General features: G+C 38.6%; 4 protein-coding genes across 5 annotated transcripts in view; 1 reads left to right on the top strand and 3 right to left on the bottom strand.

The window, feature by feature from the left end:
- Positions 1-24,264, bottom strand: part of LOC139629263 (uncharacterized) — a 35,172-nt gene that overhangs the window by 1,639 nt on the left and 9,269 nt on the right. The window contains exons 2-3 of the mRNA XM_071491793.1: positions 1,351-1,568; positions 708-816 (exon numbers count right to left, since the gene is read on the bottom strand). Of these exons, the coding sequence (XP_071347894.1) occupies positions 708-816; positions 1,351-1,448 (207 nt within the window). The 5' untranslated portion in view covers positions 1,449-1,568. The remainder of the gene's footprint in view (positions 1-707; positions 817-1,350; positions 1,569-24,264) is intronic.
- On the bottom strand, positions 3,115-15,231 carry ccdc39 (coiled-coil domain 39 molecular ruler complex subunit). The gene is made up of 23 exons (XM_071491781.1): positions 14,913-15,231; positions 14,068-14,187; positions 13,795-13,941; positions 13,537-13,695; positions 13,346-13,438; positions 12,830-12,958; positions 12,471-12,662; positions 12,243-12,346; positions 12,020-12,152; positions 11,017-11,211; positions 10,732-10,896; positions 10,511-10,648; positions 9,027-9,235; positions 8,756-8,879; positions 8,427-8,586; positions 8,182-8,288; positions 6,571-6,711; positions 6,133-6,312; positions 5,898-5,986; positions 4,689-5,721; positions 4,439-4,546; positions 4,266-4,342; positions 3,115-4,086 (listed from the first exon to the last, which is right to left on the bottom strand). Exons 1-20 carry the CDS (start codon positions 15,009-15,011, stop codon positions 5,550-5,552), a joined length of 2,856 nt encoding a protein of 951 aa, XP_071347882.1. The 5' UTR covers positions 15,012-15,231; the 3' UTR covers positions 3,115-4,086; positions 4,266-4,342; positions 4,439-4,546; positions 4,689-5,549.
- dcun1d1 (DCN1, defective in cullin neddylation 1, domain containing 1 (S. cerevisiae)) lies at positions 18,260-21,602 on the bottom strand. Of its 2 annotated transcripts, none has more exons than XM_071491791.1 (7): positions 21,356-21,602; positions 20,443-20,656; positions 20,195-20,363; positions 19,421-19,551; positions 19,228-19,310; positions 19,044-19,140; positions 18,260-18,872 (listed from the first exon to the last, which is right to left on the bottom strand). In XM_071491791.1, exons 1-7 carry the CDS (start codon positions 21,356-21,358, stop codon positions 18,796-18,798), a joined length of 774 nt encoding a protein of 257 aa, XP_071347892.1. In that variant the 5' UTR covers positions 21,359-21,602; the 3' UTR covers positions 18,260-18,795. The 2 variants fall into 2 exon arrangements, with proteins under 2 accessions (XP_071347892.1, XP_071347893.1); XM_071491792.1 differs by lacking the exon at positions 21,356-21,602 and adding an exon at positions 21,176-21,276.
- setd9 (SET domain containing 9) lies at positions 21,022-24,230 on the top strand. The gene is made up of 2 exons (XM_071491790.1): positions 21,022-21,233; positions 21,639-24,230. The coding sequence occupies exons 1-2, from the start codon at positions 21,228-21,230 to the stop codon at positions 22,575-22,577; spliced, it is 945 nt and encodes a 314-aa protein (XP_071347891.1). The 5' UTR covers positions 21,022-21,227; the 3' UTR covers positions 22,578-24,230.

Below are 24,264 nucleotides of genomic sequence, written 5' to 3'. Positions count from 1 at the left end.
CATTATGCAGCACGTATATGCATGCATTCTCATTGGCCTCTTGTGAGTAGTAACAGCTGTTGCGAGTTGCAGTTCAGCACTAAGCTGAAGTTATCATGAATCATAACAGACCTGATCCTGTGTCAAGGCTGCAGTGAGACCACAAACACATCAGTAATTTAAATATCAACATGGAAAAATAATTAATAGCAATAACAATAACAACCAGTGAGCAGTGTTTTATGCATATGAACACTACGGTGCATGACCTATGGAAAACCTAGGGGGAAAAAATCACATCAATTATATGGCAACACTTAAAACCCCATTGAACATTTAAAATCACTATACAAGCATTTAATGAATGCTTTGTAACACACTATAAAGTAGTTGTGAGCAAATGTTAAGGGTTTAATAATGTACAGTGTTTGTCAACAATTGTAACTTCTCCTATGAAGACATATTTTATATTATCACAACTGTGTTTTACTATTATGCCATTCATTATGTGTTTATACACCAGCCTCTACTTATGGGCATTATGATCCATCTATATTCATAACATTTCTAACATGTTTACAACCGTTTGCTCATTCCCTACATCCTGATTCTCATTTAAATTAATGCGGAATATGTGAACACTTTTACAGCAATGACCTGTTTGCAGACTCCTAATTAATTATTTATTGAAATTCAACAATACATTAGTTAACTGAGATGTTTCTGACCTCGTACGAGCACCTCTCCCCTGCATACAGACAGCTTTGCCTGATCTGCCAGGCCTTGATTTGGTCCACGAGCCTCTCCTGGACATCACTGCACAAGATGCCAAACAACCTGCAGATCAGAGCAGAGCAGTAAGTGTTAGATTTGTTCATGTAATGTTCAGCTTGAGGCTCATATTGTATTCATGAGACATATCTGATTCATAAAAGATTAACTGTGCGCATCAGAAAATTGACAACTGCTTTAGATTCTGTTAATCATCAAAACTTTCTGCACTGTATGACTAATGTGAGTCTTGTGAGCCCATATCCAAGATAACAAGCATGAGAAATTTCACCACACAGAAATTTGAAATCATAAAGTACCTTGTCCACTTTGCTTTTGACCCTGTTGCACCGTGACAGCAGAGGATTTTATGGAATCCAAACAGTATTATAAAGCATTATCTATGCCTATCTGATTACACAATGTCGCCTCTGCTCTCTGAACATTAACAGCAAGAACACTAGTTGCAGCATTAATATCAAAAATCAGATACAATTGTTTTTCATGTCAGGAAAATACACAAATCACTGAAAGCTTCCATACCAGTGCCGACTGTGCACAAACACTTAAAAAAAAAAAAAAAACCCAAAACTACATTACCATTTGATTTTGCACTGTGCTGTGCTGTCCGCCAGTGAGATGGTGAGTGTGGCCCCCAGAATGAGAGCTGAGGCTATAAACAGGAATCTCAGGTCCATACTGGAGGCAGGTAGATCAGGCCTGTATCTGGTCTGTGGTCAAGTGTGCAGATGTCTTGTGAATGTCGGCTCGATCAGCTCCGTGGGCTTAAAAGGGGAGTGCATGGGTCATGTGGAAAACTGGAAAAGAGGACAGCCCAACATTGATTAACACAGACATACAGCATGGGAAAAGAAACTGTGGGAATATGGCCAAAGATCTCGATACGGAAAACACATACTCATACAGAAAAGTATTTGTATCAGAATTAGACTGGTAATTGTGCCTGCTTTGGTCCATTATCTATGGATTGTGTACAGAAGTTTGATAGATTAATTTTTATACCTTCTGCCTTCTGCTCCTGGAATATAATTGAAATCATATATCATATAATTTCTTACTCTCTTACCGTGGTGGTATCTGATGGCTCTGCCTGCATTCAGTGGGGGTTAAGTGACACTTTCTTTTGGTGCTCTTTCCATTAAAAAAAAAAAAAAAAGATAAAAAAATCAACAGCATCATGTCCTTCTAGAAACAGTGTCTCTGTTGACTCTCCCTATTGACAGTTTCTACATAAACCATTTCACTGGCAGGATGTTGGCCCATTAAAAACTGTTTCCACTGCAGGACGATGGGAGGAACGTTTGGTTTCTGTCAGCCTGATGCATAATGTTGAACATGTAAACTGAAGACCCTGATAAGCCGTTTCTCACTCTGAGTGATGTGATCTGACATTTCTGCCAAAGCTCTAACAGTTTTGGTTATTTTAGTGATTTCAGTATTTGTCTGAAAAAGATGATGTTACACTCTTGCATGCTCCAATCAGGATTTAATCAAAGCATGGTGTGTTATCTGCTAATGCTGCCAGGCCTCTGTCATTCAAATTAGCACATTTTGAAACTGGTAATAAATAATACCTCACAATGTTTTTCCTGAAGGTTCACATCAGGTATAAACATTAAAAGCTGACATGGCGAACATGTTAGCAAATCATTTTTTTCTCAGGACCCATCCAGCTGACGCGGAGTAACAATGTCTTCCTTTTCACTTGAAAGTAAAGAAGTCTTGAACGTTTTGCTATGATCACCAGGTGGGTGCTAACTTTGTGGGATTTTAGAGCTTTTTGGCTGCTAGCAGCTGCCAGCTGTGGCCAAAATGAGAGGTGTAGCTGTAGAACCAAAACAATGAGCTGCAAGATGCCAAAATCGCCCCACAGACACCGAGCTAAGGAGAGCTGCATTTATGTGATTCTCTGTGGGTTCATCATGTAGTCATTTAATACATTAAGATGAAATATGAGCTTTAAGATTAGATGTTTTCAAGCGATTTAACTTATTTCCCTCTAGTTCCCAAAGATGAGATTTTGTAGTCTTCAGCAGGAACAGATGTGCTCTGTGTCACACAAAAGAGAAACAGTACCTTCAAAAACACTGACAGCACACCGACTATTATTCTCAAGCTGACTACAATCAGTTTATGTGGTTGTTCTAATACCGGGAGATACTTTCTTTTGATTCTTTGAGGAGATGCACTGTTAAAAACTGAGGAAAAGAAAAAAGTCTAAACGACGTCCATGTCTTTGTTTTAGGTAGTGGATGGTGAGAGGAGGGTTGGGGCCCATCAGTGTATGTTGCCCTCTGGTTGCTCAAAGAGGAACTGCATCAAGAACATGCCAAACAACGTTCCTTTGTAATTCCTTCAAAATTCTTTATTGTTTATGATTGTACTCATTATTATTACAATGTTGTTGATTTGTTATTGTCTTATTCACCAAAAATATATATTTTTTTCAAAATGTATAAAAAGTCATTTTCTGCTTTTTGAATTTGGCTTCATCCTGTCTATTTTCATTATGATTTTTAACCGACAGTTTTTACCCAGGAAACGTACGTTAAGCGACACACACAAACATGCAGTCTGTCTTCTTTTCTCATCACACAGGCTGACGTTTAGGCACAGACTGAGGGTGTGTTTTTATGTATGTGTCTTTCTTATTGTCCAACTTGTCATCTGTAACATGAGCATCCCTTGAATCCTTGAATGTCTGTCTAAATGCTCACTTTGCTTTAACTGTGGTTTCATATTTGTCGGTTTCCTGGTCCTGAACCTAAATGACTGTTTGAATTCAAATGAGTAAGTGGCTTTTCAGACTTTTCAGATTTTTCTGCTTTAATCTAATTGTTTAGGTATACTAGACTGGAAGTCACACACACTCGAGTAATTCTGCTTTACAACTTGCTGCCACACAAACAGGTTGTGTTGTCACTAATGACAAGCTCAGAGGTGGATTCTGCGTAGTCAGAGAGTTTGTGTGCGAGTGTTATCTCCTGCTGGACCGAAGCAGTTAAATTTCTCTCTGGCGTGTCTCCTCTTTAACATGCCAATGAACAACTTAATGCTATGCTGTTGGGGTATTTCCAAAAGTAAAATTAGACACATAAAAACCACACACACCACTGAAGGTCCTTCTTATCCACATAGCAGCCTATTATAGAGGATAACATTTTCAAAGGCCTATTTTTTTTTTTCAAATCCAGTGAAACAAGTGAGCAAACACACAGAAAACAGTGATGTGAGACGGTTTCAGACTTTGGTGATGTTCTTTAGATTTAGAGTGAATCTCAGATTTGTTCCAGACCTCTGGATAATGTTGTAGAGCTGAAAGACACAAATCATTTTAAACTCGTTATATTCAGGTCCCGGTTCACCACACAGTCAGGCTGTGTTCAGCACAGTCAATACTGAATTAGTTTTTATCAAAAGAATAACAGAGAGGATTGAAGGTTAAACTCTGTTTGGACATGAGAGTCATTTTGTGAACAAGATTAGTGAGTTACCTCGTGTAAGATCAGAGCGGCTGTGCGTTCATCCAGCTCAAGACTGGACTTAACAGCTGTCTGAAGGATTGCCAAGGCTGTGGGACAAATAGACCGATGCATAAATTCAAACTCATCAAAATCAAGTCAGACCTCAAGGTGAATCATGTTCCATAAGTTTAAAATGCACTTACTGTTGTTTACTGAATCAGGCATTTGACTGACTGTTGTTGTCTGGATTAAATGTGGAAGTGGAGTAGTTGTCATGGTTGAAATCTCCACAGTAGAGGAGGGAACATTTGCTGGATAACCATGAATGATAGACATTTGAAAAAGAGGCAGTTTAACTTACAAAAAAAAATCAGCCTAACACATTTACTCAAAGTATACATATTAAAAAGGATCAGCTTTAAATTTTCCAGTGATTTCTGTCAGTGTACTCACTTGTCTGTGCAGCACATGAGGCCAAACATCCAGAAAACAGGATCAGCAGCAGCATATTGAAGCTTTATTGGTTTTTTATGTTTTTTTTTTTTTTTAAGAGAGTGAAATCTGTTGTAGGAATGTGTTCCTTCTGCTCCCACGGAGCCTCTGGCTACTTTTGTTCTGTACGAGGAAATGACACCTTTATTGAAAAGGTGTGGCCTATTAACAACAATACATATGTTCCGCAAAGAAATGTTTGGGCTGGAGCACCTCATGCAGAAAGCAGAGGCAAAAAAAAAAAAAAACCCTGTCAAAATAAAACCCATATCCTGTCAAGCACGATCCTCCAAATCTTGTGATTAGCTTTATTATTTACCACTGAAATTCAAACTTCACCAGCCTCTAAGTGGCCAAATATGTTTTTGAAATATAGAGAAAGAACTGAAAAAGATTTTTGCTGTTGCTCCCACAAAGTGGTTTTTGTTATTGAATAAAATTTCAGTTTAGCTTAAAACAACCAAAAATGAGCTGTGGCAGAGTTGTGGCTACTTTTTCAATGAGATGTCATTGAGTCAGAGAGGAACAAGGATCATGTTTCTTTCAAAGTTCAATCTGCTTAGAGTCTATTTACACATTGTGGGAACACCCAATCTTTTCTGTGATAATGCAGTTTTTATGTTTTATTACATTTACAGGAATAAATATAATAACTACAGAGTGAAGCAACCATAGTCTTGATGTCACAAACATAACATAACACTAAGATCATGAATAACAGGTGTTTTTTTAACACATCAATAGTATGACATCACACAACTATCCTCAACCTCGAAAAAAATAAAACATTTCAGAATAATGCGATACTGTTATTCTGTGCAACTACGGGTTCTTTAACTTTCTGCTGCTGCTGCTGCTGCTGCTTGCAGAGCTGGAACGTCTGGAGGTGGTGAGAGCATCCACAGTCAGATCCAAGCCCAGTTCCACAGTCTTCAGCATGGGGGAATGAAGTGCAGAGGCCCTGGGGCTGCTGCTGGCTGAGGATGCAGGAGACCTGTAACACAGAGAAATCTTATCTTATTCAGAAATTCTTTCTTCACAATCAGAGTGTGGAGCGAGACTTTTTCAGCCTTATTAACAATAGACTTCAGTATTCAATCATCTTCCCTGTGTATAATTCTTTTTCCTAACCCTAACCCTGGAGAGGAGGCTTCATCGAGAGAGTCTGACCTGAGAGAGCCAGAGCTGCGGGCAGAGCTTGTCTTGGAGCTCCGGTGGCTGGTGGGAGTGGAAGAAGGAGATGGAAGAGACAGATTGGCCTGAGAGAAACAGCACAAACAAAACAAGTTAAAGCCACTTTAACCACTGAAATCCCCTTTACTGACAGTACAGCACAGCCAATCATGTCTCAATGCTGAACATAAATGCTTAATATAAAAACAATTCAATGCAAACTGTTGTATACCTGGAGGAAGTATTTCTCCAGCACTGATCTGAGATCAGGTTTGTCTTCCATGGCCTCATTCAGCATCTTATCAATACTCTTGTTGAATTCTTTTAACTCCCTCAGCTTAATGTCCTTTTCTTCAAAAGTCTCAGTCTTGGTGTTTTTTGCTGAACGGATCTCTTTGGTCAGCTTTGAGCTCTGCCAAACAGTAGGACAATACAAGGTTAAAATGTAACTACAACAAACACTAATAAAGGTTTGTATTCCAGGACACCTGTACTAAATACACACACATTCCTCCTTTGTTCACTCTTCACTGCTGGTGCATAATGTGCAGTTTACCATGGGCTGTGCTCAGCAAGAAGAAACAAATCAGCTTGATTTCCAAGCAATTTAACTGTAGCAAAAATGAAAGATAAGTGTGGCTGTTCAAACTGGTGCAGGAGGACAACAAACCTGTTTCTTTGCCCTGTCAATCTTCTCCTGCTGGGAAGCAATTTCTTTGTTCAGTTTACTGATGAGCGATTGTTTGTGCTCTATCTTATCTTTCTCCAACTGCTCGTCTTGCAGCAGACTCTCCAAGGTATTGTTCATGCCCTGGAAATGGAGAGCGACACACAATAACACTCACAGGTGAGGCAAACAAAAGCAAAGCGCACACAGATAAAGCGATTCATGCACGGTCAGTTTCACTGGATGACTCAGATAGAGTGGTGCTGAGAGTTTTTTTTTTTTTTTTGACCTAATATTCTCACAGGAGCACTACTAACAGGAGATGTGAACTATAGAACAAAGAATGAAGTGAGCAGGGGGTGCTTTAAAAAGATAGTGAAGATAATGAAAAATAATAAATGAAGCGCATATAGTGAAAGAAAGCAGGAAAAGTTTCAGATTATTTCCCACAGTATTACATGTGGTACAGGATTTGTATTCAGTCCAGTTCAGTTTTCTTTTCCTGAAGCCATATATAAAATATTTAAGTGTATGTCATGAGCTTTAAAGATATATTATATTTTTGTTGAAATTTTCTTCCTGTTTTTATCTGATTTGATTTTAGCTAAATTGATCTTTGTGAACCACGTTGTACCAGCAGGTGGTAAATTCAAACTTTGTCTTCATACAGTGTAAATTGAGATTATTAACACACAGATTTCTCTATGTACGCATATACTTTTAAAAAAGGCATTAAGAGATGGCATTAAGTTTAATATATTATTCGATCTCCTAATATTGTTATTTTTGGGTTACAGTATGTTACAGCCACGTTAAAAGAAGGAGGAGGAGCAAGAGGAGGAGTCCTTATCCAATGAGGCTGAGGGCTGAGTGTGGGTGGGTAGTTTCCACAGACCACAGTGTCAGCAGTTTTTATAAGGACTATTTCCTCATGAAATCTGTAGACATTGTGTTTGATATTAACAGTGGCACTGTTTCTGGAAAGAGAAGCTGCTGTTGGCTTTTCTAAATGTCTTTTAACGTTGTACCACAACCTAAATTCCATTCACCTCCATTATACTGGTGAAAGTTCACAGACAGACTTTTCCTGTACAGTCTATTTAAATGGCCAAAGAGCACTCTGGGGAAACCAGAACATTTGAGTTCATTTAATTTAATTTATTTGTTAATTTATTTGGTAATTTGGGTGATCAATCAATTTTCAATGCCCTTACTGTAAATATTATTTCATTTAGGCAGCAAAACTGAAAACGTTCTGTAAACATCCACATGACACGCAAGAAAAATCATAATTCTCCAGAGGAAACGATATTTGGACTTTTAGTCATGGAGATAAACATGACAATTATGTTTGTCTACTTTTTATTATTTACTATTATGAACAAAAATGAAAATAAATGGGAACTAGGCAATTAATTTGATATAAAAATGGGTTGGCAATATAGTTTAAGGTGTTTAAAATGTGTACAGGATGTATTCTGAAGGCAACACGAAGACATATTTTGTGAGAAGTGTAATGGGACATCAACTGTGATAAGTAGAGGTATTCAGTAGTCGGGGACTAATTGCTTTTGTTTAGTAGTCTGCTAAACACCGGCTATGAACAGGAGTAACCTGTAAGTCCTGTTGGAGCTCTTCGATCTGTCTTTTCTTGTACTTTAGTGTCTCTTCAGCCGCCCTCAGCTGCTCCTCTAACTTCAGCTTTTCCTGGTATTCTGGACCTAAAAGAAAAGACATCTGAATTATGTTGTGATGCAGAGAAAAAACAGACATAAATCAAATAACATCCTGCTGATGATTCCTCATTCCTCCACTGTGTTGTTGGTTTAGTGTCATTCGGTCTACCTCGTCATACGTACTGGATTCATTTACTTTGTTGAGGGATTTGCAAAATGCTGAGTTACTGTTGTTGAACAGCTGGATGGTGTTCTCCAGAGCTTTATTTTCCAGCTCCATCTTGCATATTTTAGCATCTAGACCGTCTCCTTTCCGCTTGAGCTCCTCTTTCTCCTGTGCAGCCTGGTGAAAAGCACACAGCAGCAGCCATTCAAAGTGCTGGTACAAAACTTACTTCGGTCAGCTTCAGAAGACTCTGCATGTGACACGATAGTGTGTGTGTGTTTGTGTGTGTGTGTGTGTGTGTGTGTGTGTGTGTGTGTGTGTGTGTGTGTGTGTGAAGACCTCACACCTTTGCGATATAGTAAGCCTGTGACTTCTCCTCTTCCCCCTCTGGAGCTGCCATTGAAAGTGTAATGACCTCAAAACGTTTCTTCATCGTGTCGACCTTGGACAGTTTCTCATTCAGTTCAGCGCTGAAACAGAATCAGTTGCTGAATTAGATGATGTTCTCTGAAAGGATGCTAAAGTGACTCAGTAACACTGTTATGTCAACAATATAAACACAATGGAAAGCAAAGTTGCATGTACATGAGATCTGAGGTAACAGTTGGGGTTTTTACCTGAGTCTCTGTCTCTCCTGCTCGCTGATCTTGAGCTGCTGGCTGAGCATCTCTCTGTAGACCGTGATCTCATCCTCCCTCTCCTTTATGGCTTTCTGCAGCTCCAGCTTCCTCTTCTCCAAAGACAGCACAGTGTCCCTCTTGTTGTACAGCAGATCTCTCCTACGTTTTAGCTCTATCTTCATGATGTTATGCTCCACCATGCTGTCCTGATGAGGAACACAAGGTCAACATCATATTGCCTGGGATCGTTTTTTTTTTAATACAGAGAGTACTTTCTTTTAGCTGCATTACATAAAATGTTTTTAGTGTAAAATTAATCTAACATGTCAAAACACTGACATAAGTTATTCCTGAAATCAATCAACCTGCACTAATGTTCAGTGGCCGTGTTACAGGCACTTCATATAACGCTTCAGTTAAGTCTTAAGTTAAGATAGGAAGACTGCATCCACATCCATGTGCTTATTAAAAAGGTTTAAAGCCTTGTTATCAGCCTTACTCCAGGGTTGGGAATGTCAGTCTGTTCAGTTAAGACTGAAATATCTCAAATGGATATTGGATGGATTGCCATGAAATTTTGTACTGAAATTCATGGTAAGAATCTAGCTGATGTTGGTGATCCTCTGACTTTTCCTTTATTCCCACCATCAGGTAAACTTTGTAATTATTCCAATACTTTGGCCTAAACCAAAAACCTGCAAAACTAATTATGTTCCCATCAGTGTCTTCTGCACTTTGTGTTTTGTGTTAATTAGCTAATGTTATCATGCTAACATGCTAACAACATAACTAAACTACAATGCTGAACATTGTACCTGCATCAGTATGTTCACTTTGTCATTGTCAGCAGTTTAGCATGCTGATGTTAGCATTTAGTTCAAAGCGCTGCTGTGCCTCAGAGCCAGAAATAACTGTGTGGGTGTGAGAATGTGTGCCAGAAGATTCCTGGCAAGCTTGCATGAACGTACTGAAATGTGAGTTAAAGCTGCAAGTAATTCATATTCTTATTATCAGATTATCTAGTGATATTCTTTCATTAATTAGAAAATGCCAATAATAAGAAAAAAGATTAATCAACAACAATTTTAATAATAACTAATTTAGTCATTTCTTATTTAACAATCTCACCATGGGCTCTGGCAAACTGTGATTAACATTTTACACAAAAAAAAAATTTGAGTCAATTTAAAAAAAAAAGAAAAGGCAGACTAGTTGGAGCCTTATGTGTTTTCAGCAAAAGTAGCCAAAGTCCATAACAGGATGTTAAAATACCTCATTTTGTCTGACCAACAGTTAAAATAAGGGAAACTATTCAATTTACAATGACATGGAAAACAAAACAAATGTTTGAGAATAATTTTTCATCATCAGTGTAGCCTTCAGTTAACTTTCTGTCAATCAAATAACTTTTTCAGCTAAATGGGGAATGAGTCAGCGACTCAGGTGATTTCACGATACCTGTGATGACATCAGTAAGTTACCTGTTTCCTGAGTCTGAGTGTCTTCAGCTCCTTTTCATTGGTATTAGAGAGTAGCATCAACACCTCTACCTTCTCCATCAGATCTCTCTTTTGAGCTTCTGACTTTTCAATTTCTTTCCTCAAAAAGCGAATGTCATCCTGTCAGAGAGAGAGACACACACGTGTGAGAAGTAATATTACTCATTTTGTCGAACGATGAGATAACGAGCAGTAAGACTGACCTCAGACTCCTTGAGCGTGTTGGTTAGCATGTTGGCTGTCTTTTTCTTCTCTTCTAGGGCTTTGGTCAACTCAGTGATCTTCGTGTCCAGGATTTGTTTTTCATCTGAGTGAATGTCACCCTGCATCCGTGCCAGTTTTCTACCCAGGCAGATGACCTTGGAGTCCTGTAATGCAGGAAAGTGAGAGGAAAATATGACTATTGCTGACTTAGCACCCGTCTGGGTAAAGCTTGGTTGTGCAATTGTAGTTAGTTATATTTGTGTGAGTGTGTTTGGTAAGCTTGCCTGCCCACTTAAGGTCATCTGCTGTTTTACTAAGTCCTCCTCCAGTTTCCTGAGCTGGCTATCCAGGTTGGTAATTGTGGATTTGCTCCTTGAAATGTGGCCAACAGAATCCTTCACCTTTGTCTTCAGAGCCTGCAAATGCTCCTTGCGACGAAACAGCTCCACTCTGCAGTCACGCAGTTGCACATCCAGCTCCTTCAACAAAGCACAGGCCCACACAGGGTTACACAGTAGTATTACAGCACAAAGCTATCTCATTTTCAGCACAATATAAAATGGCTTTGTCATATATACCAGTTGGGGGCTTCAAGTCTTCAACCAAAAGAAAAAAAACTAGCTTTTCACTGCATTTCAATGATTTTATATAAATAGAGCATGATGAAAAGATCTTGGATCATGAAATTACCTCACAATGGTAGACAAACAAAAAAACAACTGGGATAACATTTAGTTAAAATCTGCAGATTTTTATTTTCTAAAGTGAATGCATTACACTTCCATAAGTTTCAGAGTTAGTTTTGTGGGTAGATAATATTGTATTTGCCACTGTCTCATATTAATGTGCAATATTAGTGTTTTTGTGTAGTGTCTGCAGCTCTTCCTGTCAGGCCACGTACAGCCCCAACAACCTCCACAAATCACAGTATGGAGCCCTGTAAGCCTGAGAGGTGAGACCCAGGGCAAAATGACTTCACAAAGGCCAAACAGCTGCCATAAAGCTTATTGGTGTGAGCAGAGAGAAAACACATGAGGGCATGTATTGGCATCCTTTATCAAATCAGCCCTTATCTCAACTGGATTATGGTGGCTGGACGGTAAGATGACAAAGTTCAGAGGAATTTGAGCGCATTGAAAAAAAAAGATATTGTGAAAAGTGAGGGGGAAAATGCCCCTCTCCCAATACCCAGTGGAAATTGTGCCCTTGAAAGACTACTACTACAACTATCAGATAAAGCTAACAGCAAATAATCAGTTCATGGTTCAGGATGGTCAGGCTGCTCACCTTGATAGCCTGCTCCTCATCCTTAAGAAACTGGTCCATCTGGGCAGCTCTCTCCTCCTCATTAAGGGTGGTCTGAGTTACAACTTTAAGCTTCTCCCCCAGCGCAGCATTGTACGCCCTGGCCTCTTTGAGTCTACAACGCACACATATACAGACAGAGCTTGTGTATAAATCACTACAGTGATTATTTATTGACAGAGACACCTTCTAAGATTTCACTCACTTGTTGTTGTTATCCTGGATGTCTTTCTTCATTCTGGATATGTTGGACGTCACAGACTCCACATCAGACATTGCTCTGTCCAGTGTGCCCTTGCAACTATCCAGCTGCAAGACACATGGGGATCTACTGACTCACTCTTACTATATAAAGATGGATTACAGATGCAATGAACTGTAACATTCATTGAGCACACATTCAGCTATGGCCAAAGTCCTCTGACAAGCTGACCTCATCCTGCAGCCTCCTGCAGTTATTCTCCTGCTCCTTCAAATCGTGCCGCAGCTTTACAGACTGTCGGTTGGTTATGGATATCTTCCTCTCAGTCTCCCTGTTGTTGTTCCTCTGAGTATCCAGCAAGTGCGTCCTCTCTGTAATGGTGGCATTCCTTTCCCTTATGTTCTGGTTGGCCTGAGCAAGTTGCTGGATGGATGGAGGGACACGATAGGAATACAAACACAGGCCGTTACTCGAGTGTAAGGTTCAGTGTGCATTCACATTCTGACGGCTTTTATTGTTCAGAAGTTAATATGCGCTGGCTTGAGTCAGTATGTGTTTTGTCAGAAGAAGTGCAAGGTCACAGACTTTACCAGAGCACACTGCTGCATCTCAGCATCACGTTGCTTCATCTGCTTGATGGTGTTTTCCCACTGGTGGATGAGCTGTTGTGTCTCCAGATGGGCCTGCTGCAAATTCTCTGTGGTCTTATCTAAAGCAATCTGTTAAAAAAGCAGGGGAGTATTTTTCAAAGATACTGTGTAATGCTTATACCCCCACAGGGCTAGTAGTCAAGAACAATATCATACAGATCTGAATTTATACTTAAGCAATTCAGTATAATGCTCTGGGATTTAAATGCTGCACAATCGACTGTTTTGATGTCAAACCTGATACATATTTTGTTCCAAAATAACTATTTTCTTGGTGCTAAGGTGATTGATGTATATGAATGCAATGGGCTACATTGTCACATTTGTTAGCAGACATCCTGAGGGATGTATATTTCAATTTCAATTGCAAACTTTAGTTTCTCTTATCCATCTCTAACTGACTGACAAGAATCAGCCACATAAACAGTGACAATGTGCAGCTTTTTCTTGCTGTACCTGTGCAGATATAGTCTCAGTCAACTCCTTGTCAAGGGCTTTGCGCTTTTCATTGGCTTCCAGTGTTTTCTTCTCTATAGCCAGGGTAAGTGACTGTGTGAGGAGAGATTATAAAGCTGTTAGCTTGACTGTAACTGCTGCTGAAAAGAGAGTGTAGAGCTTGTTGATTCATTCAGGCCTTTTCTCTTCACCTTGATTCTCTGTTCATCTTGCTGGGCGTACTTGATGATGGCCATTGTGTCCTCATCTTTGCGTGCTGACTCCTCCAGAAAGACATCCATGGTCTGCTGGTCCCAGTTCATCTGGTTCCTAAACTCCTCTAGCTTCTGTTTGGTTTTGAAGATGTGGTTCTGAGGATATGGAAAAAGGTTAGTACATTTAAAGTAGCAATTTGGCACCAACAGCTACTGTTGCATTGTTTCTGTAGTTGTGTTTGGAACGGTATAGACCTCTAGCATATTTCTCCTCTCTGCTAAAGATCGGAGCTCATTCTCCATCTTGGTAGTCTCCTGTGCCATGCGACCTGTCTCTCTCTCTGCAAGGGCTGTGAGGTGTTTCTCCAACTCTTCCTCTCTTTCTTTGGCCTTAAACAGAGCCTAAGTGCAGAAAAACAAGAAATAAGCAACACATCCTGACACTGTGACGACAACCCAGTTACCAGAAGCAATGCACATCTGATATCTGATACCTGATAAATAGACATTTTATTCTGATAAACCTACCTCAGTGTTTTTTAGCTCTTGTTTACCACTTTTGAGGAATTCAGACATTAACTGCTTTTGATCCTTGTTTCTCTCGAGTTTATTTCCCAGTTGCACCAACTCCATCTCTTTCTTATGAATCTGTAGTTGAGGAAGTCATCAGATTATAGTTATAACATACATGACATACCATCTGCAGCATGTTTGTTCTTGTGAGTCATCTAAAATTGGCGTCAGTTACTATATGCAGTTGCAAACTTTTGTCATGACAGAACAGGCATCACTAAACATGTCATTAGTGCAGTATAAACAGACGATAAAATAGAAAAAAGCAAATATGTATAAAGTCAGCATATACAAATGTAAAAGTTTTGTAATAGAAAAACCATAGAACAAAATTGCACAAATTTTAAAACCTTGTATTTTATCTCTACAAAAAAACCCTCTTGTCTGGCAATCTATGTAACGCATCTGGTCATTTTGTAACAGATGTGGGCCTATATTTATATTTATTTATATATGTGTTGTAACTTCAGTTGTGTGTGGTAATCCCAAGTGGGATGGGCCAGATGATAAAGCATAACAAAACTAAAATAAAATAAAACTATCATGTGGCTAAACCAGTAGACCACAGTTATCAAGCCAGTTGCCTGAAACACTGAAAGCTCTATTGTTTTATTTTCAGCGTCTCTGTCGTGTTTGTTAAAGTAAGTTATAAATTCTTGGTGATCTTTTAGAGTCATCTCAAATCCCCAGCATCCCGCTAAGCTAGTTTGAGTACGATAGGTAAATTCGCAGTGCTTTCAATTATTCAGTTACCATTAATTACCAGAAATAATGAATGGGCTAAACTTTCTCCCACTCACCTCCTCTATCAAGGCCTTGTTTCCGGCGCTGGGTTCGGGGATAGCAAAGCGCTCGTCCCAGCCGAGCTCATGTAAAACTGTATCTGGGAGGCTCGACATGTTCCTGCGCTGCTGCACGAAGCCTCTGCGAAGTCTCAAAACAATAACACGGAGTGTAAGTGCGGATAGCTGCAGATGTCCGTGTCTCCAGTTTCCCTGTAACTGCCGCTGTCTGTCTGTTGTCTGTTGCCCTTAGCAACCGCACGTGCCCTTCAACGTTGTCGCCACGGGGAGGCGGCGCGAGACCACAGCGTACACACCAGCACGGTTTAAGACTTTATAATACTTATAATATTTATAATATTTATAATATTTATAACAGTTATACTATTTATAATATTTATAATACTTATAATAGTTATGGTATTTATAATATTTATAATACTTATAATACTTATAACAGTTATAATAGTTATAATACTTATAATATTTATAATACTTATAATATATGGATATTTTATAAGGTCTTATAATACTTATAATACATGGATGTTTTATAATACTTATAATACTTATAATACTAATAATACATAGATGTATTATAAGATGTATTATGTATTATAAGACCTTATGATACTTATAATACATCCATGTATCATAAGGTCTTATAATACTTATAATACATGGATGTTTTATAACAGTTTATAATACTTATAATACATGGATGTTTTATAACAGTTTATAATACTTATAATACATGGATGTATCATAAGGTCTTATAATACTTATAATACATGGATGTTTTATAACAGTTTATAATACTTATAATATATGGATGTATCATAAGGTCTTATAATACTTATAATACATGGATGTTTTATAACAGTTTATAATACTTATAATATATGGATGTATTATAAGGTCTTATAATACTTATAATACATCCATGGGTCGGCGCCATTGTCCTATCTGTCGTGCTGCAGGTGTGTTTGTCGCCATAGTAACAGAGGCGGATCCAGGGCGTAGTGCTGGACCAGAGCCTGTAGCTGTTTTAAACGCTGCTCAAGTGCCTTGTGTTGGGATGCCCTCTGACAACGTGGCAGAGCAAAGACCAAGAAAATATTCATCAACCTGCCAATCAGACTGTGGGGTTTCAAATAGTCTATTAGAGAGAAATCGCCGGGTGTCCGGCGCATTTCCGACTGCACAAATCCAGAGGGTTGTGCAGGAGGCATTTTCACAACTCTCCCTTAAACTTTAGACACAACTGGCAACAAAATCAAAAACCCAGGCAGGACCTTCACTCCAACGGAAATCTATGGGGTTTAGGCAGAAATGAGAAAGTATTATTAATGGAAATTCCTGTGGATGAAAACTCAACACAAAGATTCAGACTGTCCCCAGCTGTCATTTATTACCAAGGCTCCAACACAAACATCAGGCACTTTTGGTCATGTTAGTTTCTCATCATGTCACCATCAAAGTTCAGTCATACCAGCAGGCAGACCGGCTGACAAATACAGGGATCATTTATTTGTATGAAAGTTTATGTCTCTGTCTCTGTGTGTCTCCGTGGGTTTTCTCCGTTTTGCTATTAATGGTGAATTAAAAACAAGACACCTCCAGCAGCCTTGAATGTATTTTTCTTGTAATATTTTAGATATAATTTTGGATTTTTGAGTATAGAAATATAGTATGAAATATTTTCATTTAAGAGAAAATGGTTTGACCTACAAGAGACACAAAACACAGTCCACAAGACCAAGGCTCTGGGGCCGACACAACAGAAAACGATGTAACTGGATGGCGCTTGGAGCACAAACCTCCTCCAATATTGAACAGTTTCTCAATTTGCTTTGTCACCCAGACATCTTTCCTGAGGATTGAGTCCACATACCAGCTGTGAACCACAGATGTAGAGTCATGAAATTCTTGCCTCATCGACTGAAACACTTGTTAATGTTTGAAACTTATAATTATGCGCTCAAATTAAAATGTTAGTCCTCCCACCAGATGAGTACAATTTTAATTCTTAGTGCCTCTGTTTCTTCTTTCATTCAAGAATTCCGTCTGTTCACAGAAGAGAAGGCTGAAGTCTCAGAAACCTTCATTAGGAAATAGTCTAATGTCAATCTTGATTTTTACATGTTCTTTTTCTGTTGACAGTCATATAATTTTGAAATACATATATCCAATAGCTTTCTTTTTGCATAACTCAACCAACACGGCCCAAGGATATCCTTAAATCTCAGGACATTGTTCAGACTCATTATGAGATTCATGAATCTGTTGAAGCCTACAGCAAAATGCCTCACTGGGACCTTGCACTATGGAATAAATTGGAACTAAGGTTTTCTAAGACACAAATTTGGTAGCGATTGCTTCTAGAGATTCTGCCAGTTAATGTCAAACAAAGCAAAAGGGGTGAGTAGTAATCAAAATTAGATTTCTGGTTTTTTTTCCCTGCATATTCTCATAGTAGGTCTATTTGCAAGGATGAGAGAACAGATAATGAAGCAAAAGTCAGCTCTGACACGGTGCTGTACTCTTGTAAGAGTAAAAGCAAAGAACCTCCTTGTGTCCTTTTGTTGATTCAATTGTTTGTTTTTCTCCTAAAGGTTCTACAATAAATCAGTCTGTCCAGTAGATGTTTCAGAGTCATTAGGGTCTGTAAATGCACTGTACACACAAATACAACAATGCTTTGACATTAAAAAAAAGTAATTGTGAATAGTTAAGTATTTAAAAACAAGTACTCCAGGGCTCTAACTCAAGTAGAAATTTGATTGGACAGCTTTAACTTGTAGTGGAGTAATATCTGATCTGACATACATGTACTCTGACTCACATAATGGAGCTGTGTACTTTGTCCACCTCTGCCCAAAACCACATTTCCTTTAAGTTAATAGGAAAAACAGCTCGATTATTTCATGGTGAGCATTACAATTCCAATATGCCCACATGGCCGTTTATCCTTTAAAGGATATAACATTTGTGTAGTCTCTTATAAAGTACTTTTTCAAATTAGTTTAATATCTGTGTCTACTTACAGATTCAAACTTAAGTTATACACAATCTTCTTCTTAAAGGAAAACTGTACTAGTTGGGCACAAATTACCCACTGGTCATAAACCATGACCTCGACAAAATCATTAGCAAAAGGAATAAACAACTTCTATTTTTGGAAAGTGTTTGACCTTATTTAACACAAACCACTATTCAATTTTATGAAGGAACCTACACAGACCTTCAAATATAACAACCTCCAGTATTCATTATCTAATAAATAAAAATAAATAAATATTAATATTAATATAAATATAAATGTAAATTTTTTTAAGCACAGAAATGCACAGAGGCCTGGCAACTTTAAAGATACCAAATTGAAACATTTATTTTATCTTTATACATTTGTGTTTAAACAAACAGCATTATGCTTAAAAAATTACAATCAATGTTTTATACTGACTTGTCACACACAAACGTATTGTAAAACAAAAGCAAAATCAGGAATGCACACAAGTGTTAAAATTCAATTTTTAAAGACCATCATCCCCTCGCGAACCCTCTAGTTTTGCAATACGATTCAAAGTTGTGTCTATCTACCTGCTTTTGAGCCCAACCACATGGGCAAAGATGGTGACTCCTCTTTAGTTGGCTTGAGTGCCCAATACTTTAGATAAAAGTTCCAAACCACGACTAGCTGACCAACAAAGAGATATGCCTTTTTTATATATGTACATACACACACACATATATAAAGTCTCTGCTGTGTAAAATATTTCAGTCCTGAGGGTTGAAAAGGCAACATAGTTCTCAGCTCAGTGTGGTCCCCTTGTCCTCCATTCACTGCACTCTGTTCTGTAGAAAACTCACACGGATGCTCCTTCAGTGAGAGCAGTCCTTAAACCGCAGTGCTTTTGGTCCCGATGTGTGGCCGTGCAAACTCCACAAAGTCATCAATAAGGACAGGCCATGCTCCTGTTGAACAAGCAAACAAAACTAATTGAATAACTTGACTTCACTATGGATGAAGACATGATAATAGATAACAGTGACATTTCAATATTGTGTAAACCATTCTTAAAAGGTTGGGAGGGAACAACTGCAGGATGGTGTTTCCGCACAGCGGACTGTGAGCACGGTACAAACCTTCCTCATCATAATTCGACATGTCATCTGTGATCATTGCGCTGAAGTCTAGTAAGAGGTTCCAAGTGTCCTTAGGAATTGATCTTTTGTGGTGCTCCTGAAAAAGTTGTAGGACAAAGCAACCAAATAAGCAGTAAGAATATTTGCATTTCTAGGATAGTCTTGGGTGTGATTATTAACTTACAACTAAAAATTTGTTCCACAAGTCCAAGAACTTGAATCTTCCAGCCAGTACTAAATTCCAATATGCAATTGCCATTTCTAAATCTGTAAAAAAAAAAAAAAAAAAAAAAAAAAAAAAAAAAAAGGGGTCAATTTGCATAAAAACACACACAAAAAAAGAAAAAAGTTAGTATGATGGACATGAAGAGACTTACCCAAACCTTTCTGGCCAGGATTCTTTGCAAAATTAAATGTAAACTGGTAAAAGTCCTTAAATTTCCCATGGTCCTTTAACTCTTGCTCCATCTTTGGCAGCTGAGCTTTTAACTTCTCTATACTGTCACACCTAAGGAAATATAAAGCAAACTGTTAGTTTTTACTGGACAAAGAGAATTTTTTTTTCCAGTGATATACATTAATCTTTGTTTGGTCTAAAATTAAGCAATTACTAAGATTTGTGCGTACATAGCTGATTGTTCAAACAGGAAGTAACTAGTTGGCTTACTCGGGATCTCTAAGCAAAACTTGGAACCTCCACACTGGTACATTTTTTGATAAACTTAATGTTAACCTACAATATTTCAGCATTAAAATAAGCTGTATGGATCTATATACATGTTAACAGGATACAGTTTAAATGACTATGTTTACAAACACTGCATAGTTTCCAGATTAACACAACTAAGTCAAAGTTCATAAAACAACCCCCAAGGGATTATAGAGTAAGCATTGTTGAATTAATACATACATGTGACGTCTGGTGATTTTAGTATCACAATTGAGGGGCATTTTAGATGTGTGTTTCTTTCATCCATTGAAATCCTACTTGAAATTAAGTCACTATTTGAATTATAGTTGCATGTGTTCCTGATGTCTGTGAGTTTACAATGTTGAAGTCCACTTCACAGAAACCAGAGCAGCAGTTTCAGTACAGAAGAACATTTGTTCTGTTCTCTCTGGTTAGTACAGTCTAAAAAATACATTCTCACCCTTGTTCAGCCATGCCATCCATGAACTCCTGTTTTGAGAACTCGCACTGCGTTGCTGCCCTGAACTTCCAGGCTATGAGGAGGACACTTATACTGGCCGGATCCAAAGCCAGGTCGTCACAGAACTGTTGGATTCCGTCAATGCCGATCTTGCTGTCATCATGAGGATCTAGGGGTACAAGCATGAAGAGTGATTATTAACTCACAGCCAAATGGAAAAGTGTTTTTTATTAATAACAATTAAATACCTCTGTATCTGTTGTACAGCTGCTCGAGCTTCTTCTTGTCTAAGGCTCCTTTTAGATTTGAAACATAGAGCTCTGGATTTTGGAAAAACTTGTCAGTGGCAACATCTAGTTTCCAGTCATTCTGTGACAGACAAGTCAGTGCAGTCTTCTCATTGGATTGTGTGAAAATCATGAACTGGCGAACTTTATCCTTCTGTGAGGACTTCAGCTTGTTCTGCACAAAGACAAGCACACAATACACAAAACTCAACAACACTGTTGCTGCAATAATACACGATTAGACTATTGTGAGGAACAACAATAACACAATCAAACGCAATTATTCACTATAACTAGTACTACTACTGCAATAACTAGACTTATCATTGGCGAACACGAATATATAAACAATAACTTGCATGTGACTGCAGGACTCTTACCATTCGAAATGTCACATAGAAACCACAAAGAAGAGGCTAGTTGTTAGCTACATAAACACTGCACCATGGTGAAACACATTTAAATAACAGCAGTAAGGGAACTAGCAACGATCCTGACAGCAGTGACCGACTTTCAGTGTGTTACCAGGCCGGTAACTTTACAATTATCATAACACTGAAAAAGCAATGTAGTCTTAAATCCTGTCGACAACAATTGTTAGCTAACGTTTTTCCAGATTATGTAATTTTGTTTGTCAGCTGTCTTAAATGATAGCAAGCTTAGCTAGCTAACTAGGCGAGCTGGCTAGTCTTACCGTGAGCTAGTTGGCTAATGCTAACGAAGAGAGCCACGTTTGTTTTCATTATATGAAGGTAATATAAGTTCATTCGCACAGTTCTTTTTATTATATTAACAAACACAAAGTGATAGTTTGAGTATGAGAGCACTGTTTACATTTGAATCACGGCACCAGAATAAAAGAGTCATTTCTCACCATGTTTGTCTTCGCCCGACTCCCTCTCCTCCCATCCAGCTGGCTTATGCGTGTAAAGTTTTTCAAGTCACATAAAAGGTTTTTCCGGTTTAAGTATCACTCTTCACAATAAAAGCACACAATTAATCGCTTCTAAATGATACCAAATACTAAAGGATTAACTTGTTCCCTTTCTAAAAAAAAGACATAGTATGCGATTCCCATTTGTCGTAACACACCATCAAAGTGCAAAGATTTAAACAGATTGGCATAATTTAACAAGGCTGTTCTTTTTATTTTGAAGCAACTTGTCGGAAGTGCCTGCGGAAATCATGAAAACAAGCTGATTCCTCTGTGCCCGTCTGCCAGCCTGTCGCTCTGGATGTTCCGAGCTGCCCTAAAAAGATTTCAGAACAAATGGAAGTCGTACAGGCACAGATTTGTGCCTTGGGTTGTACTGAATCTGTCTAAAAACGAGAAAACTCTGCGTAATGTGACGGATCTCTCCGAAGACAAACTGGTCCCAGATGAGGAGGTTTCACGGAGCCTGTTGAGGCTCTTCAGAGTCCTGCTCAGGAGTCATGGGGCTAATCACGGGGAGCTACGAGCAGCTCAAACTCACTTTCTCAGACAGGTAACAAGTGAAGAGGAGCAATATGCAGGAAGTGCAACATGTGGACATGATGCCATGTTGCAGTCTCTGGGATTCTGCATTGACCGGCAGCCTAGCACTTTGCCCTTTGCAGGAACTGGGGTGTTTGTCACCAAAGGATTTGTACCCAAAGGAGCTACAGTTGCCATGTACCCTGGTACAGTCTATCAAGCCTATGAGCCTATTCTTCTCCAGTCTATCAGAAACCCTTTTGTATTCAGGTGTATTGATGGTGTGTTGATTGATGGAAATGACAGAGGCATCTCCAAAATGGTGTTCAAGTCCTGCAGTGGCAGGGACAGAATAGGGCCCTTCATGATGAGTGACACCAGCTGGCTGACAGCTACTCCACAAAACCCACTTGCTGTGGGTCAGTATGTGAACAACTGTTCCAACGAGTTTCCTGCTAATGTGTGCTACCAGGAGTATGATGTGCCCGACAAGTTTCCCATGGAGCTCCACCGGTATCTCCCTAATGTCAACTACAGCCAGGACACGCAGAGGCCTCTGCGGTGTGTTGTCCTTGTGTCACTCAGAGACATTACAGCAGGAGAGGAACTCTTCTCCAACTACTACACCATTGTGCATTAGAATCCAAATACCCTCCATTGTTCTGTTTTGGTGTCAGAACAGGAGAAAGTTAACGTTTTTGAAATTCAAAAAACATTGTTTGTATTTAATGGCAAAACAACTCATTTTCAAAAACATTCTCTTTGCACACTCAGAAATACTGATTAAGGAGTAAAGGCGAAATATGTCTTGGATGGTTTGTTGTTATATGCAAGAAACATAACTGCTCTTATTTGATGGTTTTGAAGGACATTGCAGGAATATCATATCATCAATATATACTTAAATATCCAGAATAAAAAATATACAGTATGCAAAATTTTGTTTTTAGTGTGTTATTTATTAACTAAAACTGTGTACAACGTGCTGTGATAGAGGTCGAATTAATTATGGGGGGTAACTTAATTTATAACAGTGCATAAAGAAGTTGATATGTTTTGGATGAAAACCTGGTACTTGAAACTTGTAACTAGCTGCCAAATAGACAGAAGGAGTAAAAAGTACAATATTTCCCTCTGAAATGTAATGGAATGAAAAATAGCATAGAATGGACCCATTCACGTAAAGTACAGTTCTTGAATAACAAAGCCTAGTAATGGAAGTTTACAGACAGACATACAGATCAGCAGAACTGATCATAAAATTAGCTTTGCAGCAGGGAGGAACCGACAGCTCAGGCACAGTGTCAGTTTTACAAAGTGTTCCAACTTAAGACGGGGTTTTTCCATTCAGAGATCAAAGTGAAGTTCACCCACACAGGGGTGGAAACAGTAGAAGGGACAATCTTCAGACCCAGCCACAGTAAAATGGACTCTAAAGAAGTCAAGTGTTTCATACAAAAACAATAATCAATTGATGTCTATAGAGACACAGATGCTTAGGACTTGAAGAACAGAGGGCAGTGCAGAAAGAGTGTGGTCTTGTTAATTGGCCACAGTGGGCTTAATTAAACACTTAACATAAAAGAGAATCCACAAGATTAAATACATCATCAAAACATAAAATATATATTATATATACTATATATTATAGTGTGATACAGATCAGTGTGGAAATGAGAGGCTGAAAGAAGACTGGAGGGAAAGGGCAATTTAATGACATTAATTTGGAGTTACTCAAGTGGTAACCTTACCCAGATTTTTGTTTTTTCAAAAGTGCTGCCAAAAGACTTTTGACAGCAACTGAAAAAGCAATCATTAGTAAGACAGGTTTGTCTGTGCAATCAGGTTTCTTGAGCTTATGTAATGTACATAGTCGCTTTTTGCTTTACCTGGTGCGATACACACCGAAGTCAGAGGGATTGTATACTTGTCAGTTACTATGGGTGGAGACTGAAAGAAAGAATGTATTAACCAGTCCACAGTTGTGACTAGCAGCTCACTCACTGCTTTACCACAAAGTTGCCTAATAAGTACAACTTATTAATGCAGGTAAAATATGTCAAACACTACATTCACTGCTGCATATCCTCTTCTAAACCTCCTCCCAAGTAAAAATGTTTTTATTATCATGACTTAAATCTGTTCTTTCAGTCTGTCAAATTTGTTCTTAATGCATTTCATTTCATTTCATTTCATGAACACCTCATGCAGCGGCCTCACACGAACCCTCTCTAAAAAATGTTGCACAACCTTGTCAGGCCGAGTTTTGACCTGTCAGGGACACTGTAGCAGCCGAAGCACCAGTCATTACTGCAATATCCCTCCGC

Source organism: Trachinotus anak, unplaced genomic scaffold (genome assembly GCF_046630095.1).
Source record: "Trachinotus anak isolate AG129_WGS33_773 ecotype Australia unplaced genomic scaffold, CSIRO_AGI_Tana_v1 ptg000012l, whole genome shotgun sequence".
Lineage (NCBI taxonomy): Eukaryota > Metazoa > Chordata > Actinopteri > Carangiformes > Carangidae > Trachinotus > Trachinotus anak.
This window is presented reverse-complemented; position numbering and strand designations above follow the sequence as displayed.